Source organism: Centroberyx affinis, unplaced genomic scaffold, assembly GCF_046629955.1.
Source record: "Centroberyx affinis isolate AG114_WGS23_722 - 3 ecotype Tasmania unplaced genomic scaffold, CSIRO-AGI_Caff_v1 ptg005684l_1, whole genome shotgun sequence".
In the NCBI taxonomy this organism is placed as follows: domain Eukaryota; kingdom Metazoa; phylum Chordata; class Actinopteri; order Beryciformes; family Berycidae; genus Centroberyx; species Centroberyx affinis.
The window spans coordinates 87,814-106,764 of NW_027282867.1; the positions used below are offsets into that span (position 1 = coordinate 87,814).

An 18,951-nucleotide genomic window follows, 5' to 3' on the forward strand; every position below is an offset into this window, starting at 1 on the left:
GAAATAAACATTTTAATTAGGTGTTTGTCACTGATAAATTTCAATTTCACACACACACAAAAACACGATAAGATTTTATGAAAGCCTGAAATTAAATAAACATATCTGGATATAATAGATTTGTATATAGATATATATTTAGTTAAATAATCTGAAGTATGGCAGATGTCATTTGATGAATAAAACTGACTTTGTCTACACTTAGGAATATTTACATGTATACCTGCCCTATATAGCAAGTACAACAAAAAGGACACTTTGAAATTCATACGGTGGGACAAGAGTACTTTGTGGAAGTGAAGCAGCACTGGAGTGCCAAGTCAAATGAGTCCGTACAAGCAAAGAGCCGGGCGAGCCACACATTCACGCTCTTTGACGGAAAAGAATAAATACAAATGTTAAAGTTTCAGGAAGTGGGGGAAGCGTGTCTGCTCGGATATCCGTCACAGCGCACACAGGAGTTCCCCCCCACCCCCCTCCCCTCCGTGGCGCGGCAAGGCCTTCGTGAATTCTTAACTTTTTCCGCGCTTCAAAGTCACACAACGGCAGCTTTGTCCCGCGGAGAGGTAGATTTCGCTCATCTCGCTCGTCTTTGAAGTGTCTCACACACACACACACACACACACACACACACACACACACACGTGTCCCGTCGTACGCCCGCCATGATGAATTAGGCCAGGGAACGAGTCAGTCGAATGGGATGAGACGTTTCCATTACGGTGACAGGCTCCTGTGCCGGTCTCGGTAACGTGGGGCGGGGCGGGGCGTGGGGGATCGGAGCTGGATCCTTCTGCTCTGAGTCACTTCTACAGGAACAACAAGTTTCTCTGGATCGGAAAAAAAAAAAGGTTTCCATTGGCGTGGGTTTCCCTTCGACCCTCCGAATTCCCATCAGGTCGCAGGTTCAAGGCAACCGCGATCGTCCGTCTTTGGTATTGTACAGCCATGGGTGATTGTCTCGGGATTCACATCAGAATTCACATAAGGTTGCAGGTTCAAGACAAACTCAAGAAAAAAATCTTTGAGCTACTTTGCTGTACAACTGCAGGGGCAACAACCTGTCTTTGGTTTAGAAGAGAGTTTCTGCTTGTGGGGGATTTCCTGCCCAGAAATCAGGTCAAAAGGTTCAAGACAGATGCTATCCGTCCGGTTGCTGTACCGCAAGATTCTTAGGGTGATTGTTTATGGATAAAAAAATAAAAAAATTAAAAGCAAAGTTCTCTGTGCTGTAGCTCTGTCCATCGCCCTCCACCCTTTCTGACCATCCCGCTCTCTCCTCTCCTCTTCCCCTCTTTCCCCTCCCGCACCAAAGCTAAATGTCTGGAGGCTAAATGTCTGTTTCCTGATCTTTTCTGCTCCTCCTTTCCTTTCCTCTGCTCTTCCTGACGAGCTGCCAAGTGATTTCCTGGCTCTTTCTATTATTACATACAAGGAGGAGGGGATTTGATGAAAGAAAAAAAAAAAAAAAAATGTTATTCTTCCCTCCTTAACAATAGATTTTAGACAAAAAAGCGAAGGCAAGTAAGTATTTAACTGCCCTCTAACCCCCTTTGATAAATTTCACCAGATCGTCCGCTGGCTTCATCCCTGCCTTGTTCCTCAGTTAGGAGTCACATCATGGACTGTAGAAAACCTCTGCTTTTCACACTCGTCCTTTGCAAAAGTCCTCCATTGTTTGCATTTTTTGTTGTGAACTTGATTGTGAAGCGTAGCAGCCCCGGCAGGTCACTGACAAAAGGGGAACACATAACTCCAAATCTGAGCACTCGACTCCAAAAGGACCTGAAGAGAGACATAATATTTGGGGACGGCCTCAAACATCATCTTTCCTGCTTGCTGCTCTCTGGGCCGGGAGTTTTAAAACATAGTAAAAAAAGTCCTTCCTTTTCAAATCATAGTCCCCTATCCTTCACATGTCGCCATGTCCTGCGAGGTGGAAAGGGATGTATTTTAACCAGCCTGGTAGCTTGTGCAGAGTCTTCCAGATTAGTGCAAAAAAAAATTGCCCACATTAGCCAAAATCTGAACATGGGGCACTGGAGAAAGCACCGCCAGGAAACCGTGAGTCCGCAGTCCTCAACTTCCGATTCTCGAGCCGCTCATATCTTGGTCTCTCTGTGGTCGGGTCTGAAGGAATCCCTAATCGCCAGGAGCTTGGAGGCCAGCAGGTGTCCGCTCACTTTGCTGTGCCACTCCTGGGACCGTCCCCTGCAAGACAGACAAGAGACCTTTAAGACCTTTTAGCAGAGAAAGAGTCAGGGGGGGGGGGGAAGTGGCAACATTTGAATAGAGAGAACCAAGGGAGCAGGAGTAACACATTTAATAACAGGACAGACGATTTATTTACAAGCCACGGAAAGAAACCTAGAAACTCACAACTTGTACGGTGTCAATTTGCCTGTTTTGCCCGCATGTGATTCGCTACATAACAAAGCATTGTCCTTTATATCAGTAGTTTTCAAAATGGGGTCCAGGGACCTCCTTGGGTCCTTGAAGAAGCTCCAAGGGGTCCCCAACAAAATGAGGAATAGTTTAATGTCACTATACATTAACTAGAAATTATCTCCTTTTTAGAGAAATTATCCCCTTTTTAGAAAAATGACTATTCTAATCGTAGGTTTCACTCTCTCCACTATTATTTGCCCAAGTACAGTGTAGACCAGTGGTTCTCAACGTGGGATCCGGGGACCACCAGGGGTCCTTGAGGGGGTTCCAGGGGGTCCCCGGCAAATTGATGAATTGTTAAACTTCACCATTATTTCATTGACCAGAAGTTAACACAGTTAGAGAATGTAGAAGAATGACTGTTTTGGCCATAGTTTCACAGTTATCTCTCTATCTACAGTACAGATAGTCATGGGATTCTGGACAAAATCATATCTGACAATATAAAATATTCTCAGATTTGGGTTTGAGAGACAAAATTTCATCAAATGGGGGTCTGTGGACTGAATTAGGGTCCTTGATATGAAAAAGGTTGAGAATCACTGGTGTAGACAGTTATTCAGTTCAATACTAAATCAACAACAAAATCATGTGTGGGTCTATGTGGCACACTTCATCATAAAGCCTGGGCAAAACACCTATGTCCTGTCTTTGTATGATACCTGAGTTTAAGGAATATGTTTGTTATATGTGATGCATGGTTGCATCTTTTAAGGACATTCACCCCCATTCCCTGAGGGTGTCTACATGCATACTGTATTTCAGATAATAGCTATTTTTCAGGATGTTGTTAATGCATCTTCATATCTGAATCACGAACACAAACAAACATAATATTAGCAGTAGCAGTCATCAAAAAAAAAAAATGTCACACATCCTGGATCTAAGCTGCTACAATCTGCCACTGATACTGCAACTGCCACTGCAGCCTGTTCTCTCTGAAATGTTGTAGATAGAGCTGAATGGGAATATTATGGTATCACACAACTCTAATCTTTCAAACTACTACCTTCTGATGACTGAAAAGAGAATAAAATTTGAATTTTCTCAACAGTTTCCCTCAGAGGTGAAGCAACTGTGCAGTAAAGTGGGCGACTTCTACTGTAGTACTTGTTGCATCTCTTGTTCCCTTGTTTTCTGTAAAGCACTTTGTGACACACCTGGCTGTTTGTTAAAAGCGCTCTATGAATTCGCCTGACTTGAAGCTTTATGTATGTACTGATCTTTTGTTTTCACTCCCATTTCAGGAAGACTCCAGCGCAAACAAAACAGAATTAGGATGCCTCTCTCTCTCCTTCTCTCTCTCCTTCTCGCTCTCTGAGGCCATAACTTTAATTTCCTCTGGAGGCGATGGGGATCCGTTTCATAGGCCTGTACCGTAAAAAGCCCAGTTGACCTTGATGTTGTGGATCTGTCATCTTGCCTTGAAAGCTAACAAGCACTTAAAATTAATGTCATAGCAAATAAACCCACAGCGGCCTGGTGCAGCAGACGCTCAGACCGAGCTCCTTCAGTTCTCTCCCCCTTAAAACTGAAGGGGAGAGAGAAAGAGAGACGGAGTGAAAGCATCATTCCTCTGGGGGTTTTCATGGCGTTGTGGGTTAAGGCTCATTGTGTTGTCTTCAACCTCCCTAAATTCGCCCATGTTAGGCCAGAGTCCGGTCCTACACCCCCGTACCTCCAGGTCATGGTCCATCCCTCTCCTCCCCGTACTCTACGATACTGAGTGTGTGGCTGCAGATAGGAAGCGCTCACATACAACAATAGACCAGGGCTGTGACCGGAATGGATCAATATCTGTGTTTTAGGGCACTATACGTCAGACATTTTTTGTTAGCGTCCGAATCGTAAAATTATATTGTGAAATGATTTTGAGGGCACTACATATTTCCCACAATGCACTGTAATCTAATGTAGTGAACAAGCCTGGTCACTAAAACCATGAAAGTACCAAAATGCATTGCATTGGTCTGTCGTCACCTGGCCGTTACCAAGCAACCAAGTTGTAACCCTTCCGTGGTTTTATAATGACGGCATCGTCTTCTTCACCAAACCTCGTTTACAAATGCAAGTAAATAAACTTTTTTTTGGTACGTCAAGCTATTCTAAAGATGTTTTCTTTTAACTGCCAATTCATAACTAATTATAAGTGTTTGTTTTGTTTTGCTCCGCTAATTTGAGCTCGTTAACGCTAACATTAACATGAAGGTCTGTTGTTCAGGAAGGTATTTATCTCTAGCTGCAGGTTATACGGTACATAGCTTACTGTAACGTGTTTTTTGTTAATGTCAGCTAGTGAGAATCCAAAACGTGAAGGAAACCGCACAGCTGGATTGGCGAAGTGCCGGCTGTGTGAAAATAAACAGAAAAAAGAAGCCGCACACAACTCCGATGCATAGAATATTTATTCACCGACATAAGGTCGGAAAACGCCTAGATGGGAACGTCGGTGAATTTTTTTTTCTGTTTAATGTCAGCTAGTGACACATAATATGTGGTTGGCTTTGAAGGAATATTGGTGATGTGTCAAATGTTAGCTGAAACATTTGTTTATGCGACTGGTGAATGCAGATGCAGGTTGATGATGAATTAAGTGTCTGAATTCACTCATTAATCATGTGTGATTTACCGCTAATTAGTGCACTAATAGAGCAGCACTACAGGAGTTATAATCGCCAAATTCAGCTGCACAAAAAAGCTGTAATGGACAAAAAAGACAATTCTACCTATCTAATAAAACAGAATGAGAAACAGATGAATATGTTAATAGAAGTGAAAGAGACTCCTGCACATTTCCTCTCTCTGAAGCATCATTTTCAGTCTCAGATGTTTCACTTGGAGCTTGGTCTGCTTCCCGTCTGTCATCAGTCTCTCTCCTTCTGTCCCTTTCTGTCTTTCTTTCTCCTCCTCACCTCCCTTCTCTTTCACTCTGCCTTATTGAATCTGTGCGGGGGAAACACTGTGCACGCTGCTATCTGAATCATCCGTGCTCCCCCCCCCCCCCATCGCCTGGTCCATTTAACAAAAAAAAAGAAAAAGAAAAAGAAAGAAAGCCCAGCGCCCTGTTCACCAATGAACGAGAGATAAGATGAGCCCGGCCCTCTGAGAGAGCTGCAGCCACCTGTTTTCCATCGCATGGTGGTTCCTCTCATTTAATCAACTGAGACAAATGGAGCTGCGAGGCTCCGCTGAGAGTAAATTGATCATGTAAGCAGCAGAAAATCTGCAGCAACTTAGTTTCAAAGGGCATGAATCATGAGCAGGAGGGGGTGGGTGGGTGAGAATGGGGGGGGGGGGGGGGGGGGGGGTTTCATCTCAAACTTTTCTCCTCCGTGTCTTTCTCTTGTTCTGGTGCGCGCCGGCGGGGAGGCTGCGATGCTGCCTGAGATATATGATGAGGGATGGCAGAGGTCAGAATAAGAGAAAAGCTCAATTAAGACGGATAAGAGGGCCGAGCGCTCTCTCCTGATATTTCTCTTAATAGGCTTCTCACGCCTGTAAATCCTCTCAGCGTTCTCCGTAGTTCCCGTAGTTCAAGCTCCGTCTGCGGCTCACTTTGCCTCTTCTGTCTTTTACTTGCTCTTTAAACAGGTTTTCATATTTCCATGTGTGGGGGGGGGGGGGTAATTTAGCGGTAGCCATAAAACGTCCTCCACCCTGTATCTCTCCTGCAGCTGTCCTTCACTGCTGCTGCAGCCTGTTCTCAGCTGCTGTAGACAGAGCTGAATAGGCGTTTTGTAACACACAATTTAGATTTTTCAAACTTCTTTCAATTTGATTTGATTTGATTTATTTGACATATCAAAAACAAATATATATAAAATGTCATACACTGCGACAAATACATATTAATTTAAAAAATGTCGAGGATAACACAATAAAGTTAAAAGATAACTTATTTCCGTTGTGGTCCTCTTTCAAGGCAGACAAAGATAGCAAGACAAGTCACAGATGACTAAGGTTCCCTGTACCATACATACATACCGTACATATACTCCTACTTACACTCATACCTACACCGATATACATTTCTAAGTCATTCTTTCATTTTGGTCAAATAACCATTCCCCACATTCACGTTTAAATCTATGACAAGACTGACTTGTTTTTATCTCTACTGGAAGCCTGTTCCATTCTACCGCTGCCATGTACAAAAAGGTATTTTGCTTTCTTAAATCTACATGGCAAAATTATTAAGCATTAACTAACCTTATTAAGCATTAACTAACCCTTATTAAGATTAACTAACCTTATTAAGCATTAACTAACCCTTATTAAGATTAACTAACCTTATTAAGCATTAACTAACCTTATTAAGCATTAACTAACCCTTAACTTAGTGACCCTTATTGTAAAGTGTTACCAGGTTTGGTTTAGGTTAGGGTAAGGTTTTGGTCATAGGAAAACTTCACTCACGCATCCGCACATCATCATGGTAAATGGACTGCATTTATATAGCGCTTTTATCCAAAGCGCTTTACAATGTCTACATTCACCCATTCACACATTCATACACCGATGGCGGCAAGCTACCATGCAGGGTGCTGGCGCAACCATCGGGAGCAATTTGGGGTTCAGTATCTTGCCCAAGGACACTTCGACATGCGGACTGGAGGAGCCGGGGATCGAACCACCGACCTTATGATTAGTGGACGACCCGCTCTACCTCCTGAGCCACAGCCGCCCCTCATCCGTTGTCGTATTTTATTTTACTTTTTATTTATCTATTTTTTGTCCTTTTTAAAAAAAAAAATTTACTTTAATTACTTTTATTCCTTTTTCTTTTTCTCTCCTCTGTTGTTTGACTGTTTTATTGATTACCTTATACATGTGTCCATAGCCAGGTTATTTCATTTGGCATAGTCCTATGCATTTTATTCATTTTTTCATTTTCTTACTCTGGACATCGTACTCATTTTAAGAAATTTCATGAGAGCTGGCAGCCTTTACCTCCCTTGCTAACTCACCTTTACCTCCCTCCCTCCTCTCCTTCCTCCCTGCATGACGCTCATCTCAGTGTTTTCCCTCCTTCCCTTCCCTCCAGTCACCCATGGCTGCTGTGTGCTCAGCAGAGAAAACTGAATCTGGGACGCTTCATTTCCCCTTTCCCCATACCCGCCATCCTTCACTCCCTCCCTCTTTTTCTTTCTTTTTCTGTCTTGTTTTCCTTTAAGAGAGCTGGATGAGTTGTGTCCTCCCCCTTTCCCTCCCTCTCTCCCTTTCCCTCCTTTTCTGTCAATAAACAAACCTTGTGGATGTTGTTTTATACACTCACTGCTGTTGCATAATGTGAATATATTAATGTGCTGGCATCAGGACTAGGAATGCTATTGTACTATTTTGTGTCATGTTAAGCAGGAATGGACCTGAGCTATCGGCGGCCATATTTAATTTATGTCATACTTGTCGTGTTAGTCAACTACTTTATGTTTTTTAAAGTTATATTTAGTGCATCTCCAAACCAACGAGGTCTAATTGTGTAAGTTGTAGCCTGAAAGTAAATGCTGTCAGTTACTTAGAGTTAGACCTGGATGGTTTGGAAATAAATATAACATTAACAACATAAAGTAGTTGACTCCAAGGATTATTTTGGTTTCCATTTTATTTTTTGTCCAAAGACCAGTTGATTCTGCCACAGTTTATTCCACACAATGTTTCCCACCCAGAGTATGATGAAAAATCAATAAGGTGAATTCCCTCCCTCCCTTCATCCTTCTCTCTCTTCCCTAGTGTAGATGCTGCTGAGCATCTTGCTTTTCCTTCCCTCTCTCCCCTTCTTTCCTTCCCTCCTCCTCCTCCTCCTCCTCCATCATCCCCTACCTAGTATCGGTCCGGCAGAGATGCGTCAGTCGAGTCTTCCTGGCACCCGCGGGCTCCAGCAGGTAGAGGCAGGAGTGGACCTGGGCCCTCACCCCCTCCACCGGCACCTCGGGGTGCTCCGTGGACACAGAGGACAGGTACAGAGGGCCTAATGACGGGTCAGACTGCCAGGTCCTGGAGAGGAGAGAGGAGGGTGAGGAAGAGGGTGGAGGTGAGATGAGCAAGAAGAGAGCAGGTGGAAAAATAAAGTGATAGAAACTGGCTACTTTTACACGCACACTAATAATGACTATTCCCAGTACTCTGATTACAATAATAATGCCATTAATCCTAGTGAATGGGGTACCCGCAGACCCCAGAGCTATACTTTTTGTCATATCTCACAGGTGCTTTATTCTATCATTCCAATTTTTCATGACTTTGTCAATTTATTTGTTCCTAATGACTTCATATCATTGTTTTCTGTTTCTGTTTTAATTATCCTGGGGGACCCCAATACATTTTGCTATGATGGTTGTTTCTTACATTAGTTTATTCTTGGGGTCCCCAGGGATGAGGGTTGGTAGGATGAGGGTTAAGCTGTTTATGCGATTCTGTGAAGTGATCCATTCCCTAATAATCTGATTTACGTGACTTGTGGTTGTTGTGACAAGAAATGACAAAAAAAATTCCAGTAAACCTTTTGATAGATATTGATGTAACAACCTGTGGCAACATTGAAAACCTGTGTAACTACAGCATCAAAATTAAAGTTAATACGGCGTCTGTAGCCGTCCAGCTTCTGCCTGCATTGTTTTGTGAAATCAGGACCTTGCTATCAGTTCAAAATGGTTGCCAAAGCTGTTTTAATATAATTGTTCAAGTTGTGATTAAGGTGTTTACATGTTACTGGCCTCTGTTAATGCCGGTAAAATCAGAGTACTTTGGAGTGCTTCCTCCAGCTAAGAGCATAATCACACTAACAATCAGAGTATGGTGTTTACATGGGTCCTGCTGTACACATTATTGTCTTAATCACACTTTTTGTATGCATGTAAACAAGGTCACTGATGCTGTCTTTGCAGTCTCCTTGCATGAATGCATTATTATTCCAGACTGTTCATGTGTGTTTCTTCTTCATAGCTAATTCATGGTTCATCCACAGCGATAGAAAGGAAGAGGGAATATCAGAGAAATGCGCAGCGTGACACGGGCCAACTGCAAACACAGATACTGTCATCTGTCTTCAGGGGCGGATTAAAATTTCATCAACCCTCTACAATCTGCTGCATGAAAAAAACACACACACACACACACACCCTCTCGGTCCTAAACTGACTGAAACTGAAACTGCTAGAAGAGTATCGGGCCTCGACTCGTCCGCCCGGGGCATCGCCGTGCCTCATTACCTGAGCAGCAGGTGCTCCTGGGGGAGCCGGGATCCCAAGCCGTGGCTCTGGCCCTGCAGGAGGCAGCGGTACACCTCGCTGTCCTTGGACACGGTCTGGATCACGGCGGCCTGGCGGAGCGTCCCGTCCCACAGCCCCTGCTCCCTCTGCAGCCGGTGGAGCAGCTCTTTCTGGGGGGCGTCGACCTCCACGCTGCCCCGCCACAGCCACAGGGGACAGCCGTCGTCCATCTGGAAGGGAATTGTTGTTTTGTTTGTTTTTTTTGTTTTTTTTAGCATTTCTGTTTATTGGATAGCTTACAGTGGAGAGAGAAACAGGGATTTGAACCCATGACATCACACCTTAGCCTCCAGGATGCCCCAGTACACACTCTGCTATAAGAACAGTGCTTAGTTAGTTGGTTTGTTCCTTCCTTCGTCCCTTCCTTCTTTCCTTCCCTTCCTTAATTCTTACTTCTTTTATATTTGTCATGTTTTTTTTCCCTTCCTTCCTTCCTTCCTCTCCTCCTTTCCTCTTTTCTTTCTCAATCAGAGGTTTGTTCCTTCCTTCGTCCCTTCCTTCTTTCCTTCCCTTCCTTAATTCTTACTTATTTTATATTTGACATGTTTTTTCTTCCTTCCTTCCTTCCTTCCTTCCTTCCATCTTTCCTTCCTTCCCTCCTTTCTTTCTCAATCAGAGGTTTGTTCCATCCTTCGTCCTTTCTTTCCTTCCCTCTGTCCTTCTTTCTTCCCTTCCTTGCCTACTTTCCTTCCTTCCTCTTTTCTCTCTCAGAGGTTTGTTCCTTTCTTCGTCCTTTACTTCTTTCCTTCCCTCCCTTAATTCTTACTTCTTTTATATTTGCCATGTTTTTTCTTCCTTCCTTCCTTCCTTCCTTCCTTCCTTCTGTCTTTCCTTCCTTCCCTCCTTTTCTTTCTCAATCAGAGGTTTGTTCCATCCTTCGACCTTTCTTTCCTTCCCTCTGTCCTTCTTTCTTCCCTTCCTTGTCTACTTTCCTTCCTTCCTCTTTTCTCTCTCAATCAGAGGTTTTCTTCCATCCTTCGTCCTTTCCTTCCTTCCCTCTTTCCATCTTTCTTCCCTTCCCTGCCTACTTTCCTTCGTTAAGTAGGTTAGGTTATTTTTTTCTTCATTCCTTCATTCTTTCCTTCTCTTTCTTCCCCTTTTCCTTTTTTCTTTCAGTTTTGTTCCTTCCTTCGTCCTTTCTTTCCTTCCTTCCTCTTCTTTCTTACCTTCCTCACCTACATTCCCTCCTTAATTCTTACTTTCTTTATTCTTCCTTGATTCATTCTTCCTTCCTTGTTTGCTTAATTTATTCATTCTACCCTCCTTTTTTCCTTCCTTCTTTAATTCATTCTTCCTTCCTTCATTCATCCCTCCTCTACTTTCTTCCCTTCTTTCTTTCTTTTTCTTTCTTAATTCACACTTCACAGCAGGAGGCTCTATACCCTGCCTCTCTGAATGTCTCTCTTTCTCCCCCCCTCTCCCGTTCATCCCTCCATTCACCTTCTTGAAGGCCAGCTCCACCTGGTCTGGGGCGGAGTGGCTCTCCCAGCCTCTGCTCCTCTCCCTGGCCTCCTTCAGGAGCTGCTGGGTGCTGAGCTCCAGCCTGCTCCTCCTCTCCTCCTGCTCCTCCTCTCCTCCGCTCGGGGCGGGGGACGCTGGGCCTCCTCCCTCCCCACAGAGCGAGTCCTCTCCGGGGCCAGAGGCACTCAGACCCTGGCCCGGCCAAAACTCTGGAAACTAGAGAGACGTTGGCACAGGTTGGTACAGTGTGATGGAAACCGATTTCAATATGGAAATGACACTTAACTTCACATTACTTAAAATCTAGTATTTTTCTTTTTCATTACTTGAATTGACAAGTAATAAGTACATTGAAAAAGTTATTGTTTACTTGTTTATTCAGATAGTGTTCATGACTTAGATGAAGATCAGACCACGTTTTAGGAGCAATTAAAGCAGGTTTCTCTTTTTTTCTCTTTTGTCAAAACTGCATGTTTCATGCAGTTATGGGTCAGGATTATCAAATATGAATCATGGGCTGAAAAAGTTCCTTGCCATCTCTCATCATTCACTCACTCATTCATCTACATGTTTTGAATAATCACAGATTTAGTTCTACAAACATTTCTTGGAGGCAGAACTGCTTTGCAAGCATAAATTATCTTATTGGTAGAGTTAAACCTCAGTGGGCGGAGCCATACAACCAGTTTTAGCTAAGTTACCTAACTGTCAAACTTGATAGCCAAGGAGGAACTCTGATCAAAATATTAAAAATAATATATATATAAATGGCAGATGTATTTGTCATTCATTCATGACCAATGTTGAAGGTCAGCAGCTAGCGAACTAGCTTACCTAGATAGCTATAGGCTAGTATGGCTAGTTTGAGCTTGAAGGTCAGCTAAGCTAACTAGCTAACCTAGTTAACTTAGTATGGACAGATTGTATTTTTTCAGTTAGTAGCAGAGCACTAGGCTTCATAATATTAGCTTCCTCCTCTCTGACACCTTGCCTTTTTACTGGCCTGACTCTAATGTATACTTAGCCAGAAAACATATTTTCTGCCTCCAGAGCCATTCTGCCTCTGAGAAATGTTTGTAAAACTCCAATCTCCAATAAAAAAGTCCAATCTGCTTTATAATCTTGTTGGGTACCTGGAAGAGCCGCAGGGCCTCGCTGACCATGTTGGCCAAACCCTGGGTGGCGGCCAGGTTCTCACTCAGGTCCCTCTGGTCCGGACGGCCCAGGCTGTACTTCCTGTGGCTCGACCTATAGGAGCGAAGCAGGAAGGAATCAGCATCGCATTTTCCAGTGTCAGTGGATTCGTGTGGCGCGGCGGCCTAGCGGTTAGACAGACTGTCCTCGAACCAAATGGTCACAGGTTGGATAATTGCAATGTGTTTCCATCAACAGGCATGACACCTGTCAAAGTGTCTCTGAAGAAGAAGCTGAACCCCCCTGCTCAGTCACTGTAAGTCGCTCTCAATACAAACCAAGGTTATAATCGTTAACGAAAACTAACAAAATAACGAAAACTAGGTGTGAAAAAACATTTTGGTAACTGAAATAAAAATAAAAACGAGGCTTTACAAATAAACGATAACTAACTGAAACTGTATTGTGTGTTTACAAATGAACTAAAATAAACTAAAATTATAGAGAAAATGTCTTTAGTTTTCGTCTTTGTCAATTTATTTCATACATAAGCCTAGTATTTTGCATTTTTTAATCTCGCCCCTGACAAATACCCCATATTACAAAAAAAGACTAAAACTAACACTGAAACTAAACTAAAACTAGGCATTTTCAAAAAATAAAAACTAAACTAGCAAACCCGCTTTAAAAACTAATTAAAACTAAACTGAAATTGAAAACAAAAAGTCAAAACGAAATAAAAATAAAAACTAATGAAAAATGCAAGACTATAATAACCTTGATACGAACGTCCACTAACCCTCTAAAATTATGGAAGAGAATAAAATGTGCTGTTTCTTCTGTTTTGAACAAACAGATTTGGACACAACAGAAGGAAAGAACGACACCATGTCTTAACCCACTGAGTTAATAAAAGCAACAATGAAGGAACCATCTACTGACTGGACTTCAAATAAGGATTGAAGTTCTTGCCATAGTTCAGAGGGAACATCCGATTCGGACAGAAGGAAAGCGTGGCATTACAGTACATCGTTACTTTTATTGTTTTAATTGTTTGACCCTCTGTGGAGAGTGACAGGAAAGGGGAAGACGGCATGACATGTGACACGGGTCATCATGAGCCAGATCCAAACTGGCGGTGTCAGCTTCGCAGTACGGATATGTGCCAGTCAGCCGAACCAATTATTATTATTCCAAGAAACAGGAAAGAATCAGCAGCAGTGCGTCACAATTACTGGAACTGACAGATTCAGGTTATTTGGACTTTTTTTTTTTTTGTTGGATCGCTGAGGTTTACTGGAAACTGACAGATTCAGAAGTAACACAATGAAAAAGTTGTTTCCCTTCATTTTATTTGATATTCTCCTTTCATGTTCTATTGTGTTTTTGAATGCGTGTTTGTTAATGAAATGCAATTAGGGGTTATCGGAATTTGCTGGAGGGAATTAGGCTTTTTGCGCGGTTCCGCCGAAGAAAGAAAACGAGAAAAGAGCAGGCTTGGTTCGTGGGAGTACGGCGACACCGATACATGAATTCATAAATAAATAAAGTCAGAGTGATGAGTCATATCAAAGCAGGTGAAAACAGAAAAGTTGAGATTTCGCAGTTCCACAGGGCAAGGGACAATTTTTTGCCACAGCGATCCTACGAAATTAGGCTCGTGTGTCGCCTTTCTGGTGTCACACACACACACACACACACACACAACCGTCATCTCTCCCACACACACACCTGCAAACAGGCCTGGTCGCAGGGGTAGTTACACAATAAATAAAAAAAATTAAATTAAAAAAAGCGGTGCGCTCTGTCAAAGCAAAGCCCAAAAAAAAAAAAAAACACACAGGGCGAAAAGCAGGCGAGATGAGATTTCATAGTTTCACAGAGGAAGACGATTCGCTGCAACAATCCGTGGGAGAACAGTGTGTAGCAGTCAATTTCCAGAGTTATTGTTCCCAACAGAAAGTGTGACGTGATTTCTGACAGGCCGGCGGGCGCCACTGAACCCGGTTTCCAGTGGATGGGAGGACACAGAGCGCAGATTGTGTCGTGATGTCATTTCCATCAAGCGCCCTGTCAACCTGAAGGGGGGAAAACAGTGGGAAGGGGAGAGGGAGAGATGAAAAGGAGAGGGACACAGGGAGGAAGACGAGCGAGGTGAGGAGGGTATAGGAGAGGGGAAAGCGAGTGACAAGGAAAGAGAATTGAGGCAAGATGGATTACAGGAACAGAGCAGAGAAAGCGAGGGATAGTAAGAGAGAGGGAGAGGAAGAGGAAGGTGTTGGCGAGACCGAAGGTGACGAAGATGAGCGGAATTGGAGGTGGAGAGAGGAAAGGAGGAGAGAAAGGGAGTGAGAGAGGAGATGAGAGAGGTGATGTGAAGGGGAAGGGAAGGAGGAGAGTGAGAGTTGAGGAAGATGAGGAAGGAGAAGTGAGTGACAAGAAGGGAGAGGATGGAAACAAGATGGATTACCACAGCTGGAGAGAGAACGGGGGGGGGGGGGTTAGAAGGTTAAAGCGGGGGAAAGAAGAAGGGAACAGTAATGGAAAAGGAAGGAGAGGAGAGGAGAGGAGAGGAGGAAGAGGGTGTCGGCAAGAAAGAAGAGGATGAAGACCAGGGGAATTAGAGGAGAGGAGGAAAGAGATTGGAGAGAAAGATCAGATGGTGTATGATCACCTAGGAGATGTGTGTGTGTGTGTGTGTGTGTGTATCTTTTTATCTTTTGTATCTTTTTGCACTGTCTTTTTAGGGATGAATGAAGGAAGGAAGGAAGAAGGAAGAATGAATTAAAGAAGGAAGGAAAAAAGGAGGGTAGAATGAATAAATTAAGCAAACAAGGAAGGAAGGAAGAACGAATCAAGGAAGAATAAGGAAAGTAAGAATTAAGGAGGGAAACTAGGTAAGGAAAGTAAGAAGGAAGGAAGGAAGGAAAGAAAGGACGAAGGAAGGAACAAAACTGAAAGAAAAAAGGAAAAGGGGAAGAAAGAGAAGGAAAGAATGAAGGAAGGAAGAATGTGATTTTAATGCACTTTTTCTATCGTATTTTTCTTTTATTCTTTTATTCATTCACAAGCTGCCACTAGCTTCTACTTGCAAATCATGTGTTTAGAGCAACATCATTATGATTAGCTAACCAGATACCATGGTCAGCTAGCTAACAAGCTGACTGATTATCTGAACACAAAATCAATCAGATATATCAGTTGTGGAAAAAAAAAAAAAAAAGCACAGAAATGAACCATTCCTATTCAATTCTGTTGAGACGGACAAGTCGAACGTTTAGAAACACAATCAGCTGTTGACAGTTGCTGTTGCTCCAATATGGCTGCCAGAGAGAGTGTTACATCATCTGAAAGCCCTCTACTGAGAGAAAGTGAACAGGTAAGTGTGTGTGTGTGTGTGTGTGTGTGTCAGTAGCAGTAGCCTGTACTGGTAAATCCATGTGTGAATGTGTGTGACTGTTAGTGTGAAGCAAAGATCATATGTGTTCAGTCAACTTTTCCTGGGTAAATAGTGGGGAAGAAAAGGAGTAAAAATAGGAGTGTGTGTGTGTGCCTGTTTTTTTGTGTGAGAATGTGTGTGTCCATATTGTGCAAGTGTATTTTTTAGAAGTGTGTGTGTGTGTGTGTGTGCCTATGCTTTCATATTGTGCATGTGTGGAGAGTGAGTGCATTTGTCAGATTGTGTGTGTGTGTGTGTGTGTGTACGCATGCATCCACACAGTCTTGCATTGAGAGCAAGTACGTTTTCAAGAGTGTGTGTGTGTGTGTGTGTGTGTGTGTGTGTGTGTCGCAGTCTAACTTCTTTCCACTTTGCGAGCCGAGCTCCGATAAGCAGCCTTCAGAAACTGATGGGACTGAGCGCGAGAAGTGCTGCAAAGCACGACCATATCCTCATAATAAAGTTCAAAGAATAAATGAACGTTTTCTTGCCTCCCTGTCGCTCTCTCTCTCCCTCTCCCCCGTCTCTCTCTCTCTCCCCGTCTCTCTCTCTCTCTCTCTCTCTCTCGTTCCCTCCCCGACGGGTATCCAGCAAAAAAAAAAAAGCTGATGAATTGTAGAATATATCTCTCATATCAGAGGGTGAAATTAGGGCCAGATGGGAGATTGGTCAGGGTTATGTAATGCACTCTGTGTGTAAACTGTGCTGACAGCTTTTCATTACAACACAGGAAAGAAGAAAGGAAGAGCGAGTCCCGGCTGGAGCGGAGCCAGCGTTGATGTAATCTGTGGGAACTGAGAACTCTGGAAACTTGACGTCTGATGAAGCAACAAAAAGAGGAAGAAAAACACATTCCCAGTGCATCTGAATGGAAACCTGCAGTGCGACAGTGGACACATTCAGGCACGCGCGCACAAACAGGACACACAAATACACATAAACTAGTGATTTTAGGATAAGTGCAAAAAAAAAAGAAGAGGAGGCTGAGATTTAAAAGTGACGCATGATGCAAATGCAGCGTAGTCATAACAAAATCCACACTGAGATGCACAAAGGATGCAAAGAAAACCTTGCAATTAGATAGTCTAGTGATGATGTTTCCCATCTTTCCTTGCACTTTAAGAATTTTGACAAAATATCAAAAGTAGCTATATTAAAGCTGCACTAGGTAATTTTTTTTTTAATGTAAAAATAGACTCGTCTTATCAGCCTAAATCACAAGGTGGAGCTGCAATAGAGAATAGTGTCTCATCCCCTTTAATTAAGATGCCGCAGATTTGCCCAAATTCAATTCTGGTGTTCTGGGAATGGTCACTGGCAGCAAATCTACTTGGTGCACAAGTGATAAATCAAAACTTAAGAGCAAAATACAAGTGTCAAAAAAATGCAAGTTTTCTGATGTCATGTTTCATGATTTGTGGCCATTTGGCAGATCTGAGTTTTAATTCTACAAACATTTCTCCGAGGCAGAAATGATCTTATTATTTTATTATTGCTACCTAACCTAGATAACTTATTATGGTTAGATTCCATTTTTTCAGTTATTAGCAAGAGTGCTAGTCTCCTCTCTTACTCCTCCGCCCATTGAAGTTTAACTCAACCAATCAGATTATTCCTACTTCCAGAGCAGCTCTGCCTCTGAGAAATGTTTATATAACTAAAAACTCCAATCTGCTGCCATTTGTGTAACTCTGGGAGGAAAAATAACTCACAGGGCAATCAAGAGATCTTAGGTCATCATAAACAAAACTAAATCAAATTGACACACAGTCAACACACACACACACACACACACACACACAGCTACACATAACAGCAGAAACCTTATGCAACTGCTCTCAAGTCTTACATAACTTTGACAGTGTGTGTCACAGAGCTCCACCCCTCTGTCTCACCCCCCTCTCTTAACCCAACACCCCCCATCTCTCTTCACTGAGGTTCTGTTCCAAAATTAGATTTCCTTCATTGACTTTTACCAAACTATTTGACAGCACAAAACTGAATTTTCAGTAGGTAACTTAAGTCGTTTGTTGACAGAGTCTGAAGCTGCAGCTAGACCTTATGGAGACAAAGTTTTTTTTCCACATTAGCACATATTGCCGTTGAGGCCGTGCTTTTATTTTTTACCAGAAGAAGCAGATAGTGTGACACGGGCCCCCCGACTCGACCCGTACCCCACCCTCTCTTCCCACGCCACGCGCTCTCGGGCTGTAGGCTCACCTGGCTGCGTTGGCGTCTCTCTTCAGGGCGTTGAGGTGGAAGAGCGACGGCGCCAGGCAGACGGCGATGTTGGTGGGAGTCATCTGGTTCTCGTCCACGCAGGCGACCACGTCCCGCAGGAAGAGCAGCAGCGTCCGCAGAGCGTCCCTGTTCTCGTCGGGAAGAAGCAAGATGGCCGCCTGAGCCGCCACCAGCTGCTGGTCCTTGGGGAAATCTGCGGACACAGAGGTGACGGGTTAATATTTTAATCTGTTGACATGAACCGTTGCGTTCCGAAATGAGTTATCGAATGAGAAACTACAGATGATGATTATTTTCCCTCCATTTTTCCCTCCATAGTGGTTTCATTCCTAAAAACTGAATGGGATTTGGGCATTAAGACTTCCTTCCTTCCTTCCTTCCTTCCTTCCTTCCTTACCTAGTTTCCCTCCTTAATTCTTACTTTCTTTATTCTTCCTTGATTCATTCTTCTTCCTTCCTTTAATAATTTGACAAAATTCAAGAAAAGAATAATTGGTAACACTTTACAATAAGGGTACATTAATTAACAGTTAACCAATGTGTAATTTACTAATGGTGTTCATGTTAACTAAGGTATTAATTTATACATTTTCATTTAATAGTTTGTAAAGATGACTATTAAATAATGTATAAATTAATACCTTAGTTAACATGAACACCATTAGTAAATGATTACCCACATACAGACACATTAGTTAACTGTTAATTAACTGTTAATTAATTACTTAGTGACCCTTATTGTAAAGTGTTACCAACGAGGCAACAAAGTGGTAAATATGACCCAGAAAGTCTGAATTTAAAGCTGTAGGCTTTGTCTTTATTAAAAACCTTTAAAGAAAGATTCATTGTCTGTCATTATTTGGATTCTTCTGCTGGTAATGAGGCTTCGCTCCACAATATTTTTAGACCCAGTGAATGCAAGTAAGACAAACACAATCATTTTAAGGTGTAGCGCAAAAG

At 42.8% G+C, this 18,951-nt stretch overlaps 1 protein-coding gene across 1 annotated transcript; it reads right to left on the reverse strand.

The window, feature by feature from the left end:
- Positions 1 to 18,184, reverse strand: LOC139667657 (rho GTPase-activating protein 7; the record flags this gene model as incomplete). The annotated part of the gene is made up of 6 exons (XM_071547141.1): positions 1 to 2,211; positions 8,269 to 8,442; positions 9,657 to 9,886; positions 11,157 to 11,393; positions 12,311 to 12,425; positions 17,971 to 18,184. Coding segments are annotated over 6 exons (1,079 nt in total), but the record flags the coding sequence as incomplete, so codon positions are not given.
- Between the last annotated feature and the right edge of the window lie 767 nt (positions 18,185 to 18,951).